Raw genomic sequence first — 25545 nt, forward strand, 5'->3', positions numbered from 1 at the left:
CAACGGTAAGCCCTTAGGATAGAAACTTATTATTTAGCACATACCAATACAAGGTTCCCTTGGACTCCCGCAAATATATTGAAATGCAGTTCGTTTCTAAGTATTTACAGACCACTCGCTCGAATATACAGTACTTATTCATTTGTGTTGCGCTCGAGTTCTTATCTGGACGTCAGTAACGACTAGATGGTAGATCTAAAAAGACACCTAAATATCAATGTCTTCGAACAAATGCTTCGTTTGCCCGACACCGCTGTGCTGACAGACAAAAACATTCGGCCAATTCCGAAGCCATCCGAAAGCTCATCGAATAGAGATATCAGAAAGTCGACATATTTTGCCTGCGTGATTACAAATTAGCGGCCGTTTTATCGCGCCCGTAAACAAATCTTCCGTCGTCGTTGTCGGATGCTAATCTATGTAGCGGCTAGTGCATAGTACAGATATATAACGATGTCTATGAGAGGAATAAATAGAAGTAGGGATTCAACACGTCTTGTATACGCGCAATTTTTATATTTGTACAGAGCTTCTTACGGGACCAGCCATAATAACTACTAGTTCGATAGTTGTTATAGTGAATACGTTTGGGAAATAGATATTCACACATTGTCCGCGCTTATGTCAACTGCTTTCGTTACTATAGGCGTTCCGTAAGTGTTTGGCCAATGACAGTGAGACTTTTCCGCCAGTGCGGGGGCGACGCAGACGCGCTTTCGGTCCGTGACCTTGTTAGTTTGTTATCAGTGCAACGTTGAGGTACCAGCTGTTCGTCGAGAGCGTCGACAGATTCGGTCTGAACGCCGTGATCTTCCACGGGTGCCTGATCAGTTTGTGTATGAGCGGGTTTCACTTCCGCGGAAGAGAACGTTCCTTGCGTGTGGTGCTGATATCGGAAAAATCAAGGGAGAAACGGAAGAATATTAAAAAAAAATCCTCAAAATGATTAGAAATCAATATAGCTAATAAAAATATCCAATAAGGCTGTATCGGTCAAAAACAAGCGTTAGATCTTAACCTACATTCTAGTAGAAAAAGTTATTCATTAATTAAAAAATCAGGATGGGACTTTCCGAGCTAGCTAAAGGGTCCTGTCTACTTTGACTTGTTTTGTTGCTAGAACTGACCCGCTCTAAATATAGGAGAGTCTTGGTATGTCCATGGTTATCGTGCTATTTTTCATACGTTAGTTTGTTAATATCCGTCTATAAGTGCAATACAGTCTTAAAAATAATACATAAATTATAAAGCTCAAACATGGTTTAGGATGCTAGGCCGTTCCGTTATAATATCAGAGCTATTTATGCCGGGCCGCTATTTTGGTCGCAGAGCCGAAGTTCTATCAAAAACACAGGACTATTTTATCATAATGCATTGTCATCTCAAATATAGTAATTTATCTCCCATTGATTGGCGACTGTCTAGGATTCGTTTTTCTGGCTGATCTGGTAGCGTCGCCTTAAAACGCTAACTTAAAAAGTAGCTAACATATCGCACTCTCTTTTGAGTTGAAACTTAATTAGCACTTGTAAAACCAGGCCCATAATTTTAAGCACGAATCTACATAAGTGCATCAGCCATCCAGGTCATATAACAAACGCTCCTCTAAAAGATGTAGACAGGATATAAGCAAAAGCACACAATATGGAGATGGCCTTTAGTAAATAGTGCATTGGGCACGGTTCGTGCGCGCATATCGAGATACTGCGCGCATACATATCAATTTACATATCGTGTTTGATGCACGCGGACGCATTTGACGGCGCCGGTGAAGGATCTCCTCTTGTCGCTTATGTGAATTTCGGACTATTTGAGGTGAAGGGATTGCATTACAATCAGGTAGTTGAGAGATGAAACGTGCATTAACTGGGCTTCTATTTTACCACCCAAGGGAAGCCTATTCGTTAGAGCAGTATGTCATGGCTCAAACGAAAGGACCTCGAATTTCATGTTAGGTCCTAACATATAGGTAATCTTTATTCGTTAGGGAATTTACTTTCGTATCCACGTTTCTGTTTCGTTTCATCTATTTCGTATGTTCGGCTTATTAACTAACGGCCAAACACCAAACAGAAAAGAACATATTTTCTAATAGATTGATCTGTGAAAATCCCTTAAGTCTTAAGAACAAATCTTACAGTTAGTATCTCCAGCGTACTTTTAAAAAAATATAACGGTCCTGCTAACTTCAGTGCCTGCCCCGATTTTATAGAGCATCAGTGTTCAGATTGTCTCATCAGCTTTGAGAAGTTGCAGCCTTAGAGAAGGCAACCCAGTAAACACTGGGTTACTGTAGTGCATGGCAGCTTCTACAGCCCCGATCGATAAAATCAATAAACACGGATATATCGATTGTTATCTCACTTCTAAAAAGTTGACTTACTATAAAAAGTACGCAAAGGTGTTAATTCAAGGAGTTTACGGCTCGACAACGCCAACTATCCAATCATTCTTCGCAATGAACGCAAGCGCTTTAGCTGTGGACTATCCATGATAAAAGAAACATTTATGCACATGTCCCTTCGTTAAAAACCGACGCTTTTAAACAAATATCCGTTTATTCAGACGAAGAGAATTATCAAAAATCGCAGATTGATCTCTCTAAGTTCCCAGCAATTACGCTGCGCTTTTATACAGACAGATTAGCTAAAATCAACGCAGAACTCTAATTCTGTAGCCCGTAATTAAATATTTCTATCATTCGAAGCGTGGTTAAGGCGCGATGCTATTTATGCTGAAGTGAATTGAAATTTTAAAAAAAGTCAAAATGTGTGGAACTCGGCTTAATGCTTTCTCTAACAGGAAGCTCATTACTAACGACGATCAAAATTAGAGGGTTGCTATTTACGTGACGCTATATGGAAGCAAAATGTACCGTAATAAATGCTACCACTGCCTACTTCAATGAAACAGATTTACTCACAAACGCTATTTCGAACAGTCGTACAGCTTTACAAACAGTTGGTATAAAAAAAAGTAAGTGCAGAGCTCAATAGTTCTCTCACCCTGGCGGCTTCCCGTCGTTGAAACTCAACCTTAGCCATTTCGGTCTGCACCCAATGAGGGACATCGGGAATAGCGAACGCGATCGCTGACTTTAGCAGGAGAAGCAGATGTTCAACCAATACAACTAAGGCGAGAGTTTCGAGAGGATCGAGGTGAGGCCACATGCGGCCCAGCGGGCCGTTAAGTCCGACCAGGGCACAGTTTACTAGTACAGCGATCATTCCCATTACTTCCATAGCGTCCTAAAGTGCAGAAAAAGTCGAAGGTGTGTTAATTATTGGGTCAGGATAAACGGGGCAGAGAAAGTCGGTACCGACGCACGATCCCTATCACATGACAAAAGGTTTGGTAATCGATGAGATAAAGGTCATCCAGTTCAGTATTAAACTTTACGGAATATCGTACGCCAAAGCTGAATATCATAACTGAGGTAAGTGCAGATTGTAGGATACGAAGCATATGAACAAGTGCCGCGACTGTCTTGTTTCCTCACCTGCCAAGAGCCAATGTTTTCGGCTGGTTCCCCGAACGGTCGCTGGAATATGGCGCATAGCTTGAATGCGTCGCTACGAATTTTGACCAGATTATTCACGAGAGCACAAAGGGCAGCCAGTGGAAATGCCGACGAAAACAATACCACATATCCGAACTGGATAAACATTCCCAGATAATCCTCAAACGTTCCTTCATACTGTATCATCACACAAAAATGGGTATCGCTTGTAACAAGTATTGCATAATCTATCCTACATAACTTAAGCGGAGATGGGGCTATTTAACGATTGCCGATTCGTTTTATCGGCTATATAAATCAAAGTGAATCTATTATTTCTTTACATAGGCAAACAAACCGGTAAGGATGGCTAGCTGAAATCCAACGAGTATGACGAAGTACAGCACGATGTTCCAATGAGATTAAATCTCAGTTATAATGGGTTTGTAACACTATCTAAAAGAAAATGTAACCGTTTCCATAAAATTATTTTTAATCTTGAACGTTTTCTTAGCTTTAAAACGTGTAAGTAAGTTTTGTTTAGTTCATCATCATCATTTCAAATGTCTCTGGTATTCTTTTGTTCAGTTCCAAATACAAGCACGCACCCTATACATAGCGGCCTCCATCTCAGCCTGAGTAGGTCCAGTTTCCGAGACCGCTTCGGGCTGACCACTGAGGGCTTCTTGGCCTTCGCCTTCCTCTCCCACTTCGTCGGTGTTCGTTGCTGCTGGAATCATTGACGCACGACGTTTGGCAGCAGTCATCTCTGCCAAACAGAGTGTCTCAATTACGTACGGCAGAAGAGATTCTTTAATGTTTCCAACTACCTGACGAGTGATCAGAAGTGCAGCCAATTGATCTTTAAGCTTGTCCATGTCTTGCAAGTAGAAGGCGATGTAGAAGAGTGATAAGAACGAATTGACGAATTGGAACTAGAACGTAATTCAGAATTAGTTAGTTTCCTTCCGCGCATCAGCAGCTGCTATGAAGCAAAGACATAATGGATACGATCAAACAAGGGGCTTGCTTGTTGGCTTCATAGACGATAGTATACGACTAGGTAAACAAATGCTTAACATTGTGCTACCAACTCACCACTGATATTTTCATGATGAGATGATTCTCGTAAGTTTCTTCAAGTCGGTAGTTTTCTGCAAAGATTTTTTTTTTGCCGTTAACTGCTCCAACGTAAACACTAGCGAGCATCTGTGTTTGTTATTATCGTCACAGTATTTGGAGACCATATACTGTCATCATAGGGCAGAACACCACAATGTGTGCGTTTAATTGGCAAAAATTTAATATTGGCCAAGATCATGACCGTCGAATACGAGTTCCGTATTAGAAATTTCGTACGCATTATAGTAAAGGATTCAGCGTTTTTTTCTGTGTACCTTTATCATTCAACCATACAGCGACCTTCTTGTAGACCGAATCCATCAGTGGAATGATCAAAGCAAATAAGACTTTCGGTAGCATTGACATCGCCCACCCTTTAAAACTGTCATCCTTATATCTGAAAATTACCACAAAAAATTAGATGAAACCCCATTCAGCTCATGCCACCAATAAATATCGTCGGGGCTCTGATCTTCCCTAGGGACTTGCAATTAAAGTCATATGTGATAAAAAAAAACAAAGTAGCTAATGTTTAGTAATTTAAACACCAGAGTGCATCCTTCAGGTTGTAAATATAATACTTGAAAGCCACGTTACTACCTTCACTTTACCTTCAGGAGTAGCGGAGGGCACAAGATGATTTCATTCACTCTTGTTAAAGTCAGGGGCAAGGTTAAGAGTCCTAGAATTGCGGTAGGTTTCTTCCTTTAAAGCTACTTTTAAATCAAACCGTCTGCTAACACGTCGATTTAATTCGATCCTGTAATATTGAAATATTATAGATAATGCTCGCTGCCACAGGTATAGCCGGAAACAACAGACCTCGGTGCTTTATAGAGTAATATTTTTAGAAAATTTCCTATTGGGGTAAAACACCCTTCTACGAAATGTAAGCATTGCATATAGGGAATATAGTGTGTAAACAATACATTTGCCTCATCAGGTTTTACCACTATTTTGGATTTACTTATATTTCGTCATCGTTTTCGAAGTAGGTATTCGTAAGTGACTGGCTGACGAAAGCACTAATGGTGTTTGTACCTTTTCTACAAATTATGTCATACATCGAATTTCTCTCAGCAATTTCGCAGGCTTTCCGTGATTGCCTTGTCGACATTTTTCGAATGGCCCATAGCCGCTTGAGGCACCATGGGCGAGATCTCCATTGAACATTTCGGTCATAATGTTGACCCATTCTTTTACCATATCAGTCGTTCCATTCCCTTTCTATCAATAAATACTGTTACATACTTTAGCTGACCACCTATTCAGACCGACACATTCTGTCTCGCTTTGTAGCCAACTCATTATCGGATTGCCACAGTCATCCTGCTACTATCCACCAGCCTGTATGCAATCGCATGTTTTTAGTCCTGTTTGCCCTTCGCCTGGTTTTTCATTACACCCTAGTGTCCTTCTCACATCATGCGCGGCTACTCGCACGCAGCGAAAACGACAGCAACGGCAGCACCAGCGCCGGCAGCGATAACGGCCAATAGCTGAAAACGGTCTTTTTTTTTCGAACTTCGTCTTCTCCACCGCCACCGCGAGCGAAAGCGGCAACAACAGATGCACTATAAGCTCGACAACGCTGAGTGCGGCAACGGCAGTGACCGCCACCGTCGTTTCAGTAATACGCGCCAGTCGAAGCGACACTCAGTTTTCTGGCTGGATATTCTGTTTGATGCCACGACAATATGGCTTTCGCCTCGCAGACGTTGAGGCGCCGCTGAAACGGTCAGCCATCCGGGGTTCAATGACCCGAAGACCGACAGGCAGAGCGCGTTGCTGACTTCGCATTGCGGTACGCTGCTGAGCCCGCTAGTTAGCCGTCGACCGGGTCCAAAGCTCGCCTATTTGGCCGATTCAGTGCTTTCGTTTAGCGTAAAACGCGCGGCTGAAACATATAGTCAGTCATATTTGTGTGACGATTGCGTGCCTGGCTGCTGCTGCTGCCAGTGTAGAGAGACGAAATGCTGGGAAGGCAAGTCTGAGTGACTACCCGACTAATGCTACGACAAGCCCAGGGTGAGCCTGTTCCGTTCGGTGCAGCAACGAGCCCCTGCGTGAGGACTTCTACTCCTGTTACGGCGAAGTGGCCCGATACTCAATCGGCCAGCCAGGTAAGCACGCAGGCCGCGAAGCAGGCTTCGGACTATGCAGCATCACTAACTCTGGCGGTAGCAACACCACAAGTTAAGCTAAGGGCAACAACGATCTGATATGACGACGAGCATTGCCACCGTCAGCAGCAGTCGCTAGCCGACAACAGCCACGATTACCAGTAATAATAAGCAAGCGATCAGTAAATACAGCCTCAGCACTCACCTGGTTGTATCGCCAGCAGTCAGCAACGTTACAGAGCTTGATCGCCGTCACTCCCATCGCCCCGTCGTCGTTTTTTTGCTGGCCAGCAAAGTAAGTGAGCCCGGCCGGCTAATGACGCGATGCTAGACATGGCGTTATGACTCTATGACGGTAAAGTCCGGCATTGTCGAGAGCACGGCTGGCCGATGGCTGCCGGTGGATAGATGCCTGGTGAGCATGCTTACCAGAGACTAGCGACCGACGCACTTGTCAGTCGTTGCATACTAGCGCCTGCAACAGTACCAGCTTCATGGCTCGAGAGAATAGACAAGATGCGAAATACCTTACGAGCCGCCCATGGCGACGATAAAAAATATATCTCTACTTCTATGTAGAATATGATAGCATGCGATGCGATCTACCGTTGTCGCCGGTGCCGCTACCGTTTCAAGTGCACAAAACGGGCAGAAAGGTAGAACATCGATGTACACGTGCACGTACGTACACATATCATCACCAGCAGCAGTAACAACAGGGTGCTTGTTAGGCAAAAGGCAATAAGCGAGATTAGATTTTGTATATGGACAGTTCTTTTGGATAATGCAACTGTTATGGACCGTAACTTTTGGTGGAAGTTTGTATTTGAAGACGTATTATAGTTAGTAATCCTTGTTCCGTTGGCAGTCTTAGAAATACAGAACCAAGATAATTGAAAGGATATCAAACTATGAAAAACGAACATTTGTTCAAACATCGCTGGCATTGGCCTATTGAAGGACATAAAATAAAGAATTTTCTCGTTGATTGTCCATGAAAATATTTTGCATTTAAGTATGTCTTCTTTTAGCTGAATTTAAACCTTTCTTAGACGCTCTATGGCTCCATGTTTGACATCTGAAGCACCGGTATTGACCTTCAGGCACTTTTCTGCCACACTACTATAAATTAGATATATATATCCAGAGGAACAGTTGTTGATAAGGCTGTAAACAGCAATATCTATGACATTGGTTCTTACTAAACATGGAGAAAAAAAATGTAAACCTAAACCATGTAATGATTGCAAACCTTAACTGCTATTGCAAAACAAAGGGTTAACGTACGGACGTACTAGCAAAGCTAACCAATAGCTCCAGATATTTACTGTGTTTATTGTCTGTACAAGCAAAAACCTTTTTCTTCATACATAACAAAACACGGTCTACTCAGGGACTGACTCATCTATTCTTCTGTCTTGAGGTAACAAAACCTCTCGCACTAGCCACATGCTCAATGTAGATACCGTTCACTTAACTACTATATTACTTCTTCAGATAAGTTCATTTCTCTGCAGAGAAGAGCCCTTGCGACCGATAGGGTCGGGTGTCCGTCAATAGCAAACAAACAAATGTTCCTTTTTTAACCATTGGTGTGTTAACTATCCGATAGAGTCATAGCGCCGTATCGTAACACGCACCGACACGCTGGGATCGACTAATGGTAATAATAGAGAAAAGGCTGCTGCTCTAAAAGGTGGGCCTACCAACTAGGGACAGCAGTTAAACATTTCGGGTGTTAATCTTTGCCTACCCAACGAAACCCAAGCCACACGCTTCACTCCGAAAACGTGCAGCAGCGGCACCATTCACAGTGACGAACGTGCCTGGCTAGCAACGGTTATATTAGCCCCGTATTTCCGCGTGGCAGTCGCGACGAGTTGTGCTCGATTCGGTCCCGTGCTTGATGCTCTATGTTGATGTTTGACGTTCGGTATTTAACACGTCCCGTAGTCTTTCCTCTTGCCCCTCCTTGCCGAAAGCAGTCAAGTCGGGTCAGGGCTAGGAGAGGAGGAAAGTTGACCCAAAGCGCTGTCAAGCAACAACACACAGAACAACGAGAAACTGAACTACCCAGAGTTCCACAGAATGGCAGAGACGGACGGGCGGACTGACAAACGGATGAACATGCAAGCAATGAAGCAGACTCGGCGCACGCACACGAACCACACGTTCTCCTCTTAGAAAAGAAAAGACAGCAACATCTCCGAAGCCGAGGAGCACAATGGCTGAAGTGGCCATGTAATGGATGATCGTCGTTTGCCTGCTACAAAAACTGACTGCGACTGCGTCCGTAGAGATTGTTTCTCTGCAGAAGGACCGCCACTATCGTCAAAACCGTCATATTTCCATAGTCGTCATCTGAACATGTGAAAATGTGTTGGTAAGGAGGAAGACTCGGACCATCTCGCGGTGCCTGCAGAAACGAAACAGCAGGATTCGTTATCTTTGTCGCACCATCACAACAAACGCATAATTGTCGCTAGAATTCAACACTGCTACTGCGCCCCCTAGAAACTTCAAGAAAGAAAATAGCACAAGGCAAACGCGCCCACATGTGTTACGTACATCGACGCAAAGGCACATGAAGGGTTGGAAATGTGAAGCAGCAAACGGCGAGCTACGGATGAATGGACCGACAAACGAGCAGAAGCTCGTATCTTCATCACTGTTATGCGACGTGGCGCGCTGCCGGACAGTCTGGAAAAACTAGTACAAGCTCAGGGCTTTCTTGTCCAGGCAAAACGAAGAGACATGCTAAAACTGCTGGCCAAGGCACTGCAATGACCTGCTATATATAGATACATATACATATAAGGTCGCGGCCGAAAGACCTTTCTCTAACCTTTCCCTGCATGGCCCTGATTACTCACGGCACGTGGTTTTTCTTTAAATCAAAACATGAGTAAAATGAACAGGATTATAGGCGATCTTTTGTATGAGAAATGAATAGTTTATTGATGACTTGTAATATCGCCATAAATTTATGGTAACCAGATGAGGTGTTCATATACAATAGACAGAGTAAACAAATATAGGGTATAGCTGTTATCGTTTTCGTGTGTTTTCTGGGGTTTCAACTACATAAATGTGCTACCATTTTGTCAGTTCGAGAGTAGTAATAAAGTCAAAGTAATAGTAGCAAAAGGTGAGAGAAGTTAGAAAAAAGTTGAAACCTGTCGGAGCTGCCAAAGTTCTGTAAATCGTACGTCAGTCAATCAATGATGTACTAACGCATTTGACAATTGCTTAGCGTGATTGATGACGAAGAAAGCACTAAGATGAAATCCGGCAAAATCTAGTACGGCTATTTCAACTTGTAGATTCTTTCTTGACCTTTTTTTCGACCTTTCATTTTCCTAATGCAGGACACTTTTAGCCTAAATAAAATCATTATACGACTTTTCGAAATTGTTCTTCCCTATATATTTTCTGAAAATTCGACTACTATACGCCTTCGTAGCTGTGACAACGGCAATGGTGCGCATATTCGATCTTCTCTACTCTATGGCGTCTTAGTCACGCTTTTTCCGCGTCGATTTCTACCGCGCTACTACCCGTGTGGTTTCCGCTTCTGTTTAACCAAGCAAATAAATATAGGAATGTAGGACGACGACAACAATTGTATAAATATTCTACTCTCGTTTAGTTCTTATATATATATATATATATATATATATATATATATAGGTATATATATGTCCACTGTTTATAACTATAATTATTCAAATAAGAATAGTTGTAAGGCAATTGTTGCTGGGATCATATATATAAATTAAATTACCAGCGAATGATAACATAAATTAATATCACCAATTACAGTTCACAATGTGTCGACGAAACGACATATAATATCGCACTTATGTATTTATGTACAGCGACGCACAGTATATACAACTGGGGGGTTCCGGGTAGAGGTTGTTGGGGACTGAGGAGTAAGGGGTACAGGCTACGAAGTAGTACAGAAAAGTACAACATTGGACTATTTAGTATCGTATGTATCATATATGCGTTAGTCCAGCTTCTTTTAAACCTCAGCATGATCCATGTTTGTCATTGAATAATGACTGAACATAACAGGATGGCCATCGTATGAATTCCGAATGGCATCTTCACTGTTCCGTTATAGAACTTCGAACGTCATCGATCAACAGATCCAAATAACGGCCACTTATCTATTCCTATGTATTTATTGTGTATATATTTCACATTATGTGTTTTGTTTGTAGATATGCGCTCGGCCGGTATGTTGCCCTTGCATCGTCTTCTGCTACAACGATTGCTTCTAGTCTGTTGAAAAGAGTTCCTTATGTAGCGGGGGCAGATCAATATCGGGACAGGACATCCTAAGTGCACGCAGGGCCTCGAGATGGCAGCGAGAAAGATTTCGAAGAATGCTTTGCTGGCTCAGGAGGTGATCAATGAGATTGACATCACCCTTGATTGGTTGCTCACGCAACGTCTCGAAGCGAAGACATTTCTGGAGGGCATTTGATACTCGTTCAATTTCAGCCACGCACTTCAAGCCGGCACGCTCGGGTGAGACGAGAACGAGCGCACAATAGAGCGCTAATTGAGTGTCGTCTAATTGCAGGCCGGCGAGAAAACGTACGAAGTCGAAGACACTTGTGACGAATTTGATCTCGGCTGCGTCCGATGTGAAAAATGCATCGGCAGGCACCAGCACGTCGCCGTACAGGACACAATTCGATTCAGTGTCGTAATATCGGGTCATACGGAGCAAGCAGAGCTCGAAGCAGGCTGCCTTCAACAGAACGATTTGGTCATCCTGTGAAAGCTTCATGAAACCAGGAATCATTTTGGCGAATTCTATTACCTGCTGAATAACCTGCGTTAGCTTTTGCGCACAGTCGACCCAAAGCTGTTCCTGTGACATGTTACGATAATAATCAAGCTTCGAATTATTATTTCCCGACGTTTTAGCTTGCAGAATCTTCATGCGAATCTCCTGGTCGCTGAGAATACACGTACGGAGATGGGCGTCACAAATCGTTTTCGAGAGCAAGTCGAGATGTGCGGGTTGGGTGGGAATCTGCGTTGTGGAAGCCAGTGTTGTTGAACACAGCGTGTCTACGTCACTGCACTGATTAGGGTCGATGCTCCGAATGTTAGGGAAGTCAACGTCGAAACTTGTGGAGCATAGGCCATTCGAGTCGTAAGCGGATGCATAGAAATCGGTGGACAAGTCATCTTGGAACTGATAGTTTACCTGTTGGGGCTGCGGGAACGTGGTCGGCGGCTCATAAATGACCACTGTTGAGTCCGGAATCGCCACGTCGGAGCTGGTAGCCGGAGTCGGTGTTGACGGGTTGCTTGTGAGACCCATTTGGGCACGGTGGAAGCGGACCTCATCTTCAACCTTTTCTCTTTGCTTCTTGCTCATTCGACCAAATTTAACAGCATCACGACTCATCCCTAATGCCAAGCACTTCTGGAGTCGGCAGTATTGGCAACGATTCCGGTTCACTCGGTCAACCACGCAGTTCTTCTGTCGTGGACATTGATAGTTGACTACTGAACTTTGCGACCGCCTGAAGAAACCTTTGCAACCCTCACAAGTGATGACGCCATAATGCACACCTGAACTCTTATCTCCACACACTTTGCACGGAATGATCTCAATCTGTGAGCGTATGGCCTTGTGTTCTTCAACTTTCCACTTTGGCGGAGGCGAAACAACTGTATGTTCCTCGAGAAGCAGATCATCTCTAACCTTTAACAGCGTTGGGCTAGGCGTGCTCGGCTGCGGAATCTCTACTTTAGAGCAGAACATGTTCTGTGTCGAGATCCAGTTTTTGGGACTCGACATCACCGAGTCGAGCCCCGAATCATCCATCCCGCCGTTAACCACGAGGCCCTCCAGGGCTGCAGTCTATGTGGCAGGCGGGCCTCTGTATACAACAAATGTCTCTAGCCACCTATTGTACTTCACTGACCGCAAGCTACTAATTAGCAGGGTACTTGCTATACGACAAGCACCAGCAGAAAGCTCACTCAGCACCGAAGTTTTACATTCACCTCTGTGTTGCGGTACACAGTTATTTTCCGCTCTAAGTTCGTATGCACATATATATATATATATATATATATATATATATATATATATTTATCTATCTATCTATTTATCTATCTCTATGTAGAGCCGAGTCCAAGAATTGCACCCTTTTCAAAAAGTTAGTCACTCTGTTCCGACTTCCCGAAGGACGCGATTGCCACGACCAATTTTCCGCACCTAACTAACCATTACCACTAGTTTTAACAACAAAATAACAGCAATAGTGACCGTAGCAGCTGGCACAACGGCGAACAAAACGGCTTGCGGTTCCACGGCCCTACGACTACTGCAGGTTGCGGTAGGCAGCAGACTCTGCAGGCCGCTCAGCTGCTGCTGCTGCTGCTGGCGGCTCAGTGGCTGGGAGCGGAGCGACGCGCGCTATCGCCAAACGGCACTACGGAAGTAACAGCGCGGCGCGTCGTAGCCGTCGCTGTTAACGGTGGTGTTCGGGGATGGTGGCGCAGAGCGGCGGCAGCGGCGGCGGCAGCAGCAGCAGCAATCCTCTGCCGGCGGGTCAGCAAGGGACGATGAACCTGAGGAGGATGACCCAGTGATCTAAAGACGCGAGTCCGCGCTGCCACCACTGAAAGAGGGAAACAACGGTGAGAAAGGAGGACGAGGAGGAGACCAGCCAACTCAACGATAGCACTGCTTTTGGCCACGATGCTAGTGCCGGATAATACGGACGACGACAGCGATGTCGGCGATTATGATGGTGGTGACGACTGAAACGAACCAGCCGACCAAAACCTGGCCAAGAAACAGCAGGACCTCGGAAGAGGATGGGAATGATAGCTTTGTACTCGCGTGAAACAGCAAAACCTGAAAAGTCTTTGAAAAACCGCCTTAGGAGACACGAAGACCCATTCGTGACTGAAGTAACGGCAATCGTTGTAACCCGAAATCATCGTTGAAACGGGAGTTGCAACTAGCTGGGGGGCTTAGATTACGTAAGGTTTAGGTTATGTAGAGGTAGTTCCGGCTTGTAGCGAACCGTTTTGTAGGTCACTGTATTGTTTTGTTAAGCTAACGAAGTCTGAGAAAGCCTGAGGCCAGGTAAAGCCAATGCTGGTCGCGACTCAACGCGTGCCATTGCTGACGGGACAAGCCGCTGTTGCTACGTCAAGTTCAGGGTTTCTGGGTCAGCCGCCTTGGCTAGTGGCACGACCACCAAATCAACCGGTGTTAGAGGGTAAGGGAACCCGGGTTGGCGCAACGGGCTCCCGTTCCCTTCTCGGCTTTTCTGATCAAACGACGCGCTGCGCTGGCCCGGTATTATTGGTTAACGTTAGCTGCCGCTGTCGTCGGTTCCAATGGCCTTCGTTTGCCACCACGAGAAGGAACAACTGTCAATAGAAAAACCAATTCCAGGGACTCGGTGGATACTTTAAGTTCTGAGAAAAGCGAGCTCTGCCTTGTGAAACCGTTTCAATTGAATCGCTCGTCTAAGGCTGACGACCTTATTATTATTATAGTATAAAGATCGCCGGATCACGGGAGAAACCTTTGTCAATACGGCAAGATGAATTTAGTTCTTTACTTTGAAAAAAAATGCAATTTTGTCAGTTTAACGTTCTCAATCGTTAGATAAATCGTTTATCTAACTATAGAATTGTTCATAATAAGAATTTAATCTAAGTTATGCTGTAAGCAATTTTAACTAACTCGAATGCTGAACACTTTCGTTTTATTTAAAAAGAATACTCATTAACTTGTCGCGGCGAGCTAAGAAGCACCGCTTGATGTTGGCTTGTCTGAAGCGAAGTTACGGATCTCCTCGAAGATGTATGTCACTGGCAAACAAACATACGTGGCGAACAAACAACTTAAATGTTTGGCGTTAATTTCGCTCCACACCTATATTGTAGTTCTGTTTTATTGTCTATATTTTTCTTTTTAGAACTAATTCCTTATTAAGGTTTGTTGATATTTGATGAATTTATTGGATGCTCCTAATTTCCTTTCTGGCAAAAAATATGTTCTTAGCAGCAACGGGTTGAATAGGAAAGTCCTGAACCTCACTCTACGAATCAAAGATATCTTTTGGTAGGAATCAGTATTAATCTTCAAATGTTTGGGGACAAGCTGATTGTTCAATAAATTATTTTGTTTAAGATGAAAATATATACAGTTACTTCAACGGTAAATTTTTGCGAAATTATGTCTGCAGCAGAGAATCGCCTAGCACATTTTGTTAATAACAGACAAAGTGGGGGCCAGGTTGTGTGAGGTCGCTTCAAGATGCTGAAATAGGCATTTCCTGCGACTACCTCATAAATTAATGTCCGAAATAATGACAAGATATGGCATCAATACTAAGGAGTTTTTCAGCTCATTAATAAGTATTGACCAAAAACAGATGTTTTCGGTGCCTGCATTTTCTCGCAAGGCTGATGTGGCATTTGCTTCGGGGGGTTGGCCTGTTTAAGATGCAGGTATCGTTGTCGAGCCGGAACTACGATCTGGATTAAAGGTCGCAAAAATAGACTCCATAACTGTGGCCGATTTAGGCAAATGTAACTACAGTTAAGGCACTAAAGAGAAATACCTAGAAAAGTGTAACGCCGGACATTTGGAGTTTTCGTCTAAATTCTAGTTTATGAATGACTGTATACAGAAAAACACTTGGGCCAGCCAATCGTGATTAAAGTACAGATCAGCTGATCAGGTGTGTCCTTCTTTGCGACTGTCGCTGCTACCGGCAAGGGAAAGCTTCCCTTTAGCGCAACACTACCGAACGGATAGATAACCAGCCACAGATCAGCGCACTGACACATTCGAGAGATAGCAGAACGAGATGAACTGCTGGCGTAAAGAAAGACACCAACGGACGATTCCTGCCGGATTTTCAGCATCATGATACCGCTTTCGGCCTTAATACAGTGCCCATTACTATAACCTTTCTCGTATTCACAGAAATCTTCCTCTGTACCATTCAGGGGGTCTCTTATTGTTCTTGTCGTTCGAATGGAGCTGCGATCTTTTCGAAGCGTTGGAATAGCCACCGACTGGACTCATCGTAGGCAGCAGTTAGCCGCTATCTAGGCTGGAGAATAGATCTAAAGCGAAGTCTCCAATAGCTACCAGGGCGGAATACTGTAGATACGTATTGCTGCTATTTATGACCTGTCTTTTAGCGGAGGAACTACAGTAACGACTTTCATTCCTTTATATCGAAAACGAACTTACTAAACCTAACGAATATCAGCTGGGAACCGCCGAACTAATCGTCAATGCTACAACAGAGCAGCGTCAGCAAGGTGCTGACTATGAGCGCTTCACGTATATACATATATATATATATATATATATAAGTACACGCACAAACTCGAGCCGGAAGCGCCGAACGTCGAGTATGGCAGTCATCGTCGCGCCGACAGGCAGCAACAAATCGGCTTCAGTGTCTGGCCTTGCTTCCGTTGCGGATAGATACATGGGTTATTGAACTTTTTGCCAACGCTATCGTCAACTCGACGGCAAAGGACAGCTCAACTGTCGACCAGCCAACGTGTCTCACTCGGAAAGGCGCGCGCAATCGGGTCGTTCGTTCGCGCGACGGCGCGTAGCGTCTTAACAAACGTCTGCAAGGCGGAGGCTGGGAATGAACGTAGCAGTAACAATAACAGAAGCAGCAGTAATAGCAACAACGGTAGTTTTGCCGTCAGTATCATAAGCGGATGTGGTGAAAACAGTCAAGGGCAAACATTAGATGACACTCACATTGGCCTTCAAGGTTCAATGTTTGCTCTTTATGAAGAGCTGTCGGTGGACGACGCTCGCTAGTCATGTGGCCGTTGATTGTATGGAGTAATCGGTCCGCGCACGTTCCGAACACCATCGCCGCTGAGAAATCAACACTGGATATATATACCACCATAAAATACTTAAAAAAAAATAATAATAATTTAGGGTGACTAGCGCACGCCAGCTGTATGAATAGATCGTAAACTCTTAATTTGAATTAGATTGATCCTACGTTTTTCTCCTACGAAATGAGGGCTCTGACATGAACTATATTCTTTTTACGAGCCAATACAGTTAAAGATATATCCTAGTAGTAGATTTGTAACGGTATATTTAAATAGATGTCGTTCTTTAGCTTGACAGCTTTTGCTATACGCACACATCTTAGACGCCTGAATAGAGCCTTCATTTTTACTGGTTTTTTTTTTTGATAACCCTACCGTTCATTTCGTTATAAAGGAAGTTGACGAACAATTTGATAACAAAGATGTGTTGATTCACGTCTATTTTTTGGGAGGAGCTTCAGAAGCGCCTATCTTCATAAGTGAAGTCCATTGTACTTGAATCAAAATGACTTTTCGGTGGCTGGCTTCATTGGCTCTGAAGAGCCACAGTATGCCAGATACAAGATGATAAGTGTTCATTAGGTAACACTGTACCATCATCCTGTGATTGAGTAACAGGGCTGCTACGAGTACTCGAAGCCTTTAGTCCGGGCAGCAGATAAGCTCTGTCAATCGCTTAAAGGCTCAGTAAACCTGTGTCGATAACATAAGACGACATAAGTCTACTGTATTAATTTTCCTCGAAAATTCATTGTATCGCCCATTGAGAACAACCTATTGGGCTGGGTACCCGAGGCAAAACTGGTGCACAGTCATACAGGGTGCTCGGAAAGCGGCACAACCTTACGGCGTTAAAACAAAGTGGAACAGTTTAGCCCAAAAAGATAGCACGTTCATTCGCTATAGAGTCACGTTTCTTTTAGGACACGAAATTGGGGAACGCATGATTAGGAAATAACGAGCTTTAACGGACTGCTTTTTTAGTCTGTTATCGTGGCGGTTTACGTAACTTTCCTAAACGCTACAGGTTTTAGGACTCGCCTAACACCCTATAGCGAGCCCGATCCTGGCGAATGCGTAGAGTTAGTTGGATGAAGCCTCTCACAACAACGCTGCTCACTTATTGTTATCACTGAGGTAAGATTAGGCCATTTTTCATCATCAACCTAACGATGAATGTGACTATGAATTGTTAATCATTAAAAAAACTAAATCTAATCTTGTTAGTTAGCTCAAATTAGGAACTGTAGATATATGATTGAATTAGAATGAAATTCTGTCACTGCCATGCGCAATATGGATAAATGGTGAAGCGTCACTGTTGATAGGTGATTGCCCTATTTTCATAGATGCATTCATAGGAAACCAATGAAATCGGTTCGATGAGAACTATTTGATCGGATTTTGCCCTATCTTAGTTTGTCTGTGGATGTTTTTCAATCTATGTAGGTCATTTATAAAATGCTAGCAATAAATTTCTATTTTAATCGTGTGCCAGTCGAAGAACAATTTATCTATGAAAAAATAAGGATCGCTTTTCTTCCAAAGTTTTCTAAAGATTCTAGCTAGCTAGCTCAATATAATATAAACTTCAACACATCCCGCATAACTTGCGCGAATATATCTAATGCTCTACGAAGAAATTGAGCGACGTGTGCGTATAGTCCCTCAAGTATTTTGCTGTTTATGTGTATAAAAATCAAGAGTTTAGTTGTTCCTAAACAAGGGGGCGTCTAGGGCGTTAAACGGCTCTGTGCTAACTCGGCTGTTACTTAAATGCACTCGAAATAATCAATTGCCTCCCTACAGCATCGTCAATGAAATTTTGTTCAGCGTCCTTCGCAGCAATAGTCAACATTGTGCTTAAGATAAGACCTTATCGTACCTCACCAAGACGCTTCTTTTGGCCTAATATATGTGTTGGCACCTCGCTGAAATAGCGTATTAAACAACCAGATTGGTAACATATGATACAAGTGGTAGATAGCATATGAGTTTGTCTGATAGTGTTTAGTGCTTTAGTTGTGTAGACCTGATTCAATCACACTGACCGCATCGTATATGCAGTCGTACTTGACATACTTGTCTTCCAATAAGGTTTAGATATACAGAGAGGAGACGGACACGGGATCGTGAGATTGCTGAGCTAATGCCACGTAAAGAAAAAAAACAGCTGTTCGATTATGAAGCATTCGAGGTGATGCTTTCGTTACTAGATTCCACATGAACTAGCTAAATCCGTTTCTATGTAGAACTCCTAATTCGTCGTTCCCGTCCAGGCTGAATTTTGCCCCTCAGTATTCAGGAAAAGGTAGAAAGGAACTCTTTCGTGGCTTCGTGCTAAAAGCGAATGGCCGCACTACGATATGGTATAGCTACGTAAAAGAAAATCAACGATACTTTGAAGGGGTTAGTTATTCCTTCGATAGTCCAGCTGTCAGCAGTGATAGCTGCGTGGCCTTCCTTAAAAGTGCTCTAAAAGTAGCAATTTCCCGAAATAATCATAATACAACCTTGATACTAACCTTTTGTCGGTCCATGTTTGCAGCTGAAGCATCAGCAGCATGACGCCCAGCACAACAACGAGACAAACAGAAATTACCGGTAGGGTGACTAGGTAGCGGAAAAGGTTTCGCCTCCATTTGGGGTAACGCGGCTCCATCCGTCCTGTTACAGCACTCGTTTCCAATGTGCCCTGCACGCCACGCAACCGTTGATGAAAAGAAAGCGATAGAACGTATTGTGGAACGTCATTGCATGTTTACCTGACGCTTTTTTTTGCCAAATGTGTTCATGTCAGCACACGTTTTTATCTATTTTTTTTCTGTACGACTGAGAGCAGAATCCTCTATAGGTCCAGATTAGCTGTGTGAAAATCACTTCTACGAAATTTTACATGTATATATATTTCGTTCAACACGACGGACTGCTAAATCTATGTAGAATATATCGGAGTTATCATCGACTTCCTTTTCCGTTTCTATTCGATATTCTGCTCGTATATCTCAATCAATGTTACTTTTCTATACGTATATTTGAACGAAGCCGCAATTTGCATGGACCAGCTGAGTACTTATATAAGGAAGTAGGTTACGCGTGTTGGTCGTCGTGCGTCAATGTGTCATAAACTGTTTAGCGTTACTTATAACGAACTTCCAAGCTGATGAACCGGCAGGGTTTGCCGCAGGCTGAATGGAGACAAAAAATAGACTCTACTCTGTTTAGTCGTATATAGAAAAAGATCAGAACAAAAACAAACCGTTCTCTGCCTGTTTCGCCCCCTCCTACCGCCCCTCATGTCAGTATCGGTTATGCCATCATAGTATTGTTGTTGCTGCTGTTCGAGGCGGTATTTCTGGACGATGACTGCTCGTAACAGCAGCGACGAAATGGTTCTTCTGGCCTTCGCCGCGGTTTCGCCTTTTCTGCTCGCGTCGGATCGTATCGATAGCGTCTCGGGTCTCACTTTTCCTCAAGCCTAGTGAAGTGAGGCCAGTCGAATAGGAGTATCACCGATCGCTGCCTGCGTCATCGCCCAGATGATTTTGCGCGTAACGCTCCCGCTACGACCGCAAAACTGGATAGCTGCTGCAGAAGATAGACATCCACGATCTGTTGTCGTAGCTTGCTGCTGCTATCTTCACCCGTTCCATCACAGCGGCACCATTACAACTACGACAATTGCGATCGAGTCATATTATAGGAATGGATTAGCTCGCTGGCTGGTTGGCTAACGGAAAGGCCGAAAAAGTACTAAACGAGAAAAGATGCAACAGGAGAAAAACCGGCGAAGGTGGGCGCGGTTATGAGACGCGACGTGGTCATACCGACCAACGTTGAAGCGTCAGCGGTAAATGTGTTGCTGCTGCGTGACTGAGTGGCGCCCGGCCGACTGTATTGGTGGACTGCTGTACAAGTCGATGCTTCGTTGCACATCTTCATAGTCGTACGAAACTGTTAGACAACCGGGTCAAATAGTCGATAGTGTTGGTTCACGGCCTACAACAACTACTACGTACTTGTTGCTCGTGCGTCCGCACGGGGTCTGTTTGTCAAAGGACTCAGTTCTGCCCTGGAGCAACAGCATCGGGAGCAAAAGCTGCAGCATCGCAAAAAATAATCGACGAGAAACGCACTCGCAATGACAAGACAGCTACAGGTAGGGCAGACTATCGGGCGAGACAATAAAGAGACTGCGAAAGACGGGATGAAAAAGAAGACGAAGCCAACAGACAGCCATGACGAACGGCTAGTACGAATTTCTGCCGTCACCCTTGCTTGTCGTTTAATGCCAGTGTCATCGCAGCCAACGGCGGTTTAAACCCACAGAAGACGAGGGCGACCGCAACGAACAACACAAGACGGGAAAGCCAAGCAGGCGGCCTAGAAGACGACGGAGTAGCCGAAGAAGACGCACGAATCGAGGAACCGAAGAGAACTTCGGTCCAAGGGAAGCGTTACACAGCAATGCCATCAACGAAAACGATAGCGATGGGAAGAACCAAAACGACATCGAAGAAACGACAGCAGACGATGAAGAAGGAGTGCACAAAGTGGACGGAATGAGGGTGGATGGAATGAGCGGATGAGGACGAGATGGAGAATGGATAGAAGCAGCGGCGGCACAATCGGAGAAGATCCTTTTCGCTACGTCTTCGCCGTCTTTTGCCTGTATGGCCGCCGCCGCGTCCATCACCACTATCAGCGGCACTGTAGTTGTTGTTTCTATGAAATAGCAAGAAACTACAAAAAAGGAAGACGACGCTGTCGTTGACGCGGAGCGGCGCAATGGATCGGCGGTTAGAAGTGAGGTAGCCATCTATGTATGTAGCATCAGCAGTATCAGCACTAGAGGCACTCTTTCTCAGCCGCGTTTCGGCCATACGCTCGCCTTCGTGTTGTTACCGCGTTCTGCCGGTAGCAGCAGAAACGGCCGCGGCAGCAGCAACGACGACAACAGAAGTGTTCCCTGCATTATCCGGCCGGCCGACAGTTCTCCATAGACAGAATACGTAATGCTGACGTAAGAGGCAGAGAGGGAAGCGCTATTACCGCTGTTGTTAGCATTGGTTTGCTCTTTCCAGTTGGCCGCTTTTCTGTCAGATCGCTTTTATTGCTGTTCTGGGACGACCTATCGTGACCCACTTCTGGAGGCGATGAGTCGCGAGCCGCCGGAGTTCTCACCGCGGCTAATGCTGCCAGTGCGTCCATCGTCATCGCGAGACGCCCAAAGCGTTCCCCGCAGTCAGAGCAGCCGCTGCGCCATCGGTTGGTCTCAGTCAGGGTTACGTTTGATGGGTTCTGTCGCTTCTGCTGGAGTGCCTACGGCTGCAATTCCAATTCTCCTCTCCATGCAATGCTTTCGCAGGCCTTTCGTTTCCTGCGGAGCTACACTAATGGTAGTAGTTGTGGTAGCAGTTTTAGTTGTTAAGTCGTCGTAATAGTATTCAGAGAAAACAGCAAAGTTTGGCCAAACTCGCTGCTCTGTCGTGCCGCTAACGGTGACCCGAGCGAGAGGTGGCGTTTTTTCGGCCATCCTCCATCCCCCCACCCCACCCTACCCCCTGACCTTTCTCTTTTCCATGAAACCGCTATTCCGCCGCGCCATGAGTCAGGTAACCGGTAGATAACTCTCCAACTGTTATTTAGCAACTAGTGCTAGTATTACAGGCAGCAACGGGCTCTGTGTAATGTGTTGGGCTTTTGCCAAAAAGGGCGCAAAAAATATTGGCAGATGTTTGTGCTGGCTGTATTCACTACTGTCGTGACTGATATTGTTGTTGTACAGGTCGGAGATAGATTGCCATCACATGCAATGTATAATTTATTTTATCTTGGTTTAATTGTTCCATCAAAATCGACAATTCCGTCAGACGAGCCACCTTTGCCATTGGCCAAAAAGGGAGCTACAGCCGCTGTGTGTATAAGGCTTGGACTTAACCTTGCAATCAAAAGAGGTACTATCAGCGTACTTGCCACTGCTACAGGTGGCGGCGCATACAGCACGATGCACGACTATGTTTTTTGCAAGATACGCCAAAGAAAACTAAAAACATGGATTGTCGTTTGGGGCAAGGGGAGAATAGAAGAATGGCTATGTAGGGTTACGATATTATTCAACCGAATGATGACTGACTTGGTGCTATTTGTAGCAAGAAATGGTCATCTTAAAAGCGTTGCTGAAAATATTACATGCTTACGAAGGTAAATGGAATCGTGACGGCCATTGCTGTTTTAACCTGTTTGTTTTTCAAATTTTGTTTTCGTCGCCAATAGTATACATTTTTAAAATACATAATAGGTTGAGCAAGAGTCTTTGAAGTTTGATACAAGTATTTCATTGTATCTGTCTAAAGCTACAATAGGCTGTTTTTTGATATATGAGAAGCGTGGTACATATCGTTTAATTAAAGGTATGTATATAAGTTTATAGCCCTCAGCTTCAGCATACGTGAGGCTGTTTCTAAATTGTTCTTGGAAAAGAGCGATCATTTTATAGAAAGCTATTATTTTGATACAGCGTTTTTTTTTTGTTTTTTTTTTTTCTCTGTATTTAATTGCTCTAATTTGGACTATTTTTTAAAATATCTAATCGATTGAGAAAGATCCTGGATACTGTAAATTTTTGGCCTAAATCAAGCTGACGGTTATCAGTATTTTTTTCCAGTCAACCAAACCTGTCATGCTAGAAAACATACTAAAAGGCCGATTATGCTACCGCTTGACATACAACGGCCATACTTGTTTATTGCGGGTTATACGCACTGCTATATATTGAAGTGGCACCAAATTCCTTGTATTGTCTTCATATTATATACAGGCATTTGTCTGGCATATATCAAAATGATATCTTAGTTAACTGGATTTAAATAGCTTATCCTAGAAACTGAAGTTGACGAGTAGTTTGACCTAGCAATGGGTTAGTGTTGTAGCTACAACTATATCAATAATATTGCTACAATGAGCGTCTGCCACTGTGACCCTCATTGCATACGTATTTTGCACGATGCTTATCTCGTTTGCAGTTAAAGCAGCCCTCTTCAATATCTTCACCAGCTCGTCATTTTTCATCGCCAGTACCACCATCGGTGCCGTCGCCAGCGTTATCGTTATTCTAATGACAATTATAAAGATGACAACTCTTATGTGAGTAAAAAGACGTCAAAGGGATGAGAGAAAAAAAGGACAATGTTTTTCATTCCTTGCATGCAACAGCGGCCAACGCATTTAATATGGACGCAATTATTACGACCATAACAACGGCACTCACTACCATCGGCGTTGCCGCCAACTTCCAGAACGACGACGACGTCAGCAGCGACAAAATGCACCAATGAGTACTGGGTCACTGTGTAACTCTCCCCTTTCCGATTCTTCCCAATTTCATTTCACCGTGCCGGTGTGCGTTTTTGTTTTCTACTTGTTCTTGCCTTTCTTTTCCCGTACTTTACCCCCACTACTACCGCGTGCAGTGTAGCGTGCCTTCAGAAACAGCAGCAGAAACTAGCCGGCAGGCAGAAAAGACGATAGCAACGACAAAGGCCATGGCAGAAGTGACTGTAATAGTGATAATCGCACTCCGGTTAACAGCAAATCTGGCGGAACTCGTAGGTGGCCGGGAACCACGGGTGCATCAGCCAGCCAGGCTGGCTGGCTGGCCAATTCATTCGTTACTCGTTGGTGTCCAGAACGAACAGCTATTTATCGATGACGAGATGGACCGTTGAAACGGCCAGGACGTTGCGCGGGTGATACACGACGACAATGTCGATTACCCACATGGATCACGTTGCCCCACCACGAGAGTCAGTCCATCAGTGGCCTGAATACTGGCAAATGTATGCAACCGTTACCGTAGAGGCCGAACGGAAAAACGAGCGAACCTTTACCAAGCACTGTTCGATTTTCGTCTAATTCAACTGTTTTCCTTTCGCTTCTGCCCGAGTTAGGCAATCGTTATCTAGTCCAAAAACAGTTACTTTCAATTTTGCTTTCCTTCTGTTTCCCTAAGAGGATGCATAGCATCATCGTTATCCTGATGACGACGGTGATGCTCATGGTGATGCTTACTTTTATTGTTTATTGTATATTGTTTGGTAATCAACGTTAGTCAAAGAAACGTCCGTACAGTTCACGAAGTTGCACAGCGTTTTCTACCTAGGCAGATATTTTCACCGTACATTGCTTCGTCGCCGTGGATCGTGCGACCGCTATTGTGAACCCTTTGTCTATCTTCGTCTTCCACACGCTTCGTATTTAGTTTTCGATTGAGAAACCGGCCGGGGCCCTATTGTCACATCCAGTAACAACGTTACTAATCTATATGAATCTACCAAAAATGTGTATTGAAAAAGGGGCGGGCTGCACCTAGATACTACATTATTCGCTACCTTTTCATCCAGCGCGATGCAATGTCCAGCATGAAGTTAGACGGCTCTTGGATGCAAAGCCTGCGAAAAACTCGGTAGCCGTATATGCTTATACTAGATTAGTAATCCTAACGAGCGGTTCTATTTTCCGTGTGGATTATTTCATAGAGGTGCTACGATGCATGACACCTGAATAGGTAGATATGATCACGCTTTTCGTTTGCTACGTAATATGCTACGAAAAATCTCACGACCAATGACAGCAGCATCAGCCTTCAGCATCAGCTGTACTGGATGTAGTAGCAAGGGCAATAAAAGTATCAACCGCGGCGGCGGCGGCGTCGACGACGGCAGCGGCAGAAGCAACAACAAAGCAGGCGATTCCCATCTTTTCAGTAGTATATGGTTACGTGTCTCTGTATATGTGCTTCGCCACATCGCCATCAGCTGCTCAGACTCGATTTTTTCTCGTCTTCCTCCTTCAGAGCTTCCGTGCTTTTCATTCGTTAGTAGCAACTGCCACATCAACAACAACAATAGCAACGGC

The 25545-nt window shown here is 44.3% G+C and overlaps 2 protein-coding genes across 2 annotated transcripts in view; both read right to left on the reverse strand.

Annotated features, from left to right (window-relative positions):
* Window positions 1-485: 485 nt before the first annotated feature.
* wwk (anoctamin 8 white walker) overlaps window positions 486-25545 on the reverse strand; it is a 42684-nt gene continuing 17624 nt past the window's right edge. The window contains exons 6-12 of the mRNA XM_022842665.2: window positions 19155-19324; window positions 4897-5018; window positions 4598-4653; window positions 4108-4434; window positions 3500-3697; window positions 3006-3248; window positions 486-886 (exon numbers count right to left, since the gene is read on the reverse strand). Coding sequence (XP_022698400.1) covers window positions 641-886; window positions 3006-3248; window positions 3500-3697; window positions 4108-4434; window positions 4598-4653; window positions 4897-5018; window positions 19155-19324 — 1362 coding nt within the window. The 3' untranslated portion in view covers window positions 486-640. The remainder of the gene's footprint in view (window positions 887-3005; window positions 3249-3499; window positions 3698-4107; window positions 4435-4597; window positions 4654-4896; window positions 5019-19154; window positions 19325-25545) is intronic.
* LOC111265756 (putative nuclear hormone receptor HR3) lies at window positions 9472-12726 on the reverse strand. Its single transcript, XM_022842666.2, has one exon. The coding sequence runs from the start codon at window positions 12599-12601 to the stop codon at window positions 11030-11032; it is 1572 nt and encodes a 523-aa protein (XP_022698401.1). The 5' UTR covers window positions 12602-12726; the 3' UTR covers window positions 9472-11029.

The sequence above is a fragment of the Varroa jacobsoni genome, unplaced genomic scaffold (genome assembly GCF_002532875.2).
Source record: "Varroa jacobsoni isolate VJ856 unplaced genomic scaffold, vjacob_1.0 scaffold_1005, whole genome shotgun sequence".
In the NCBI taxonomy this organism is placed as follows: Eukaryota; Metazoa; Arthropoda; class Arachnida; order Mesostigmata; family Varroidae; genus Varroa; species Varroa jacobsoni.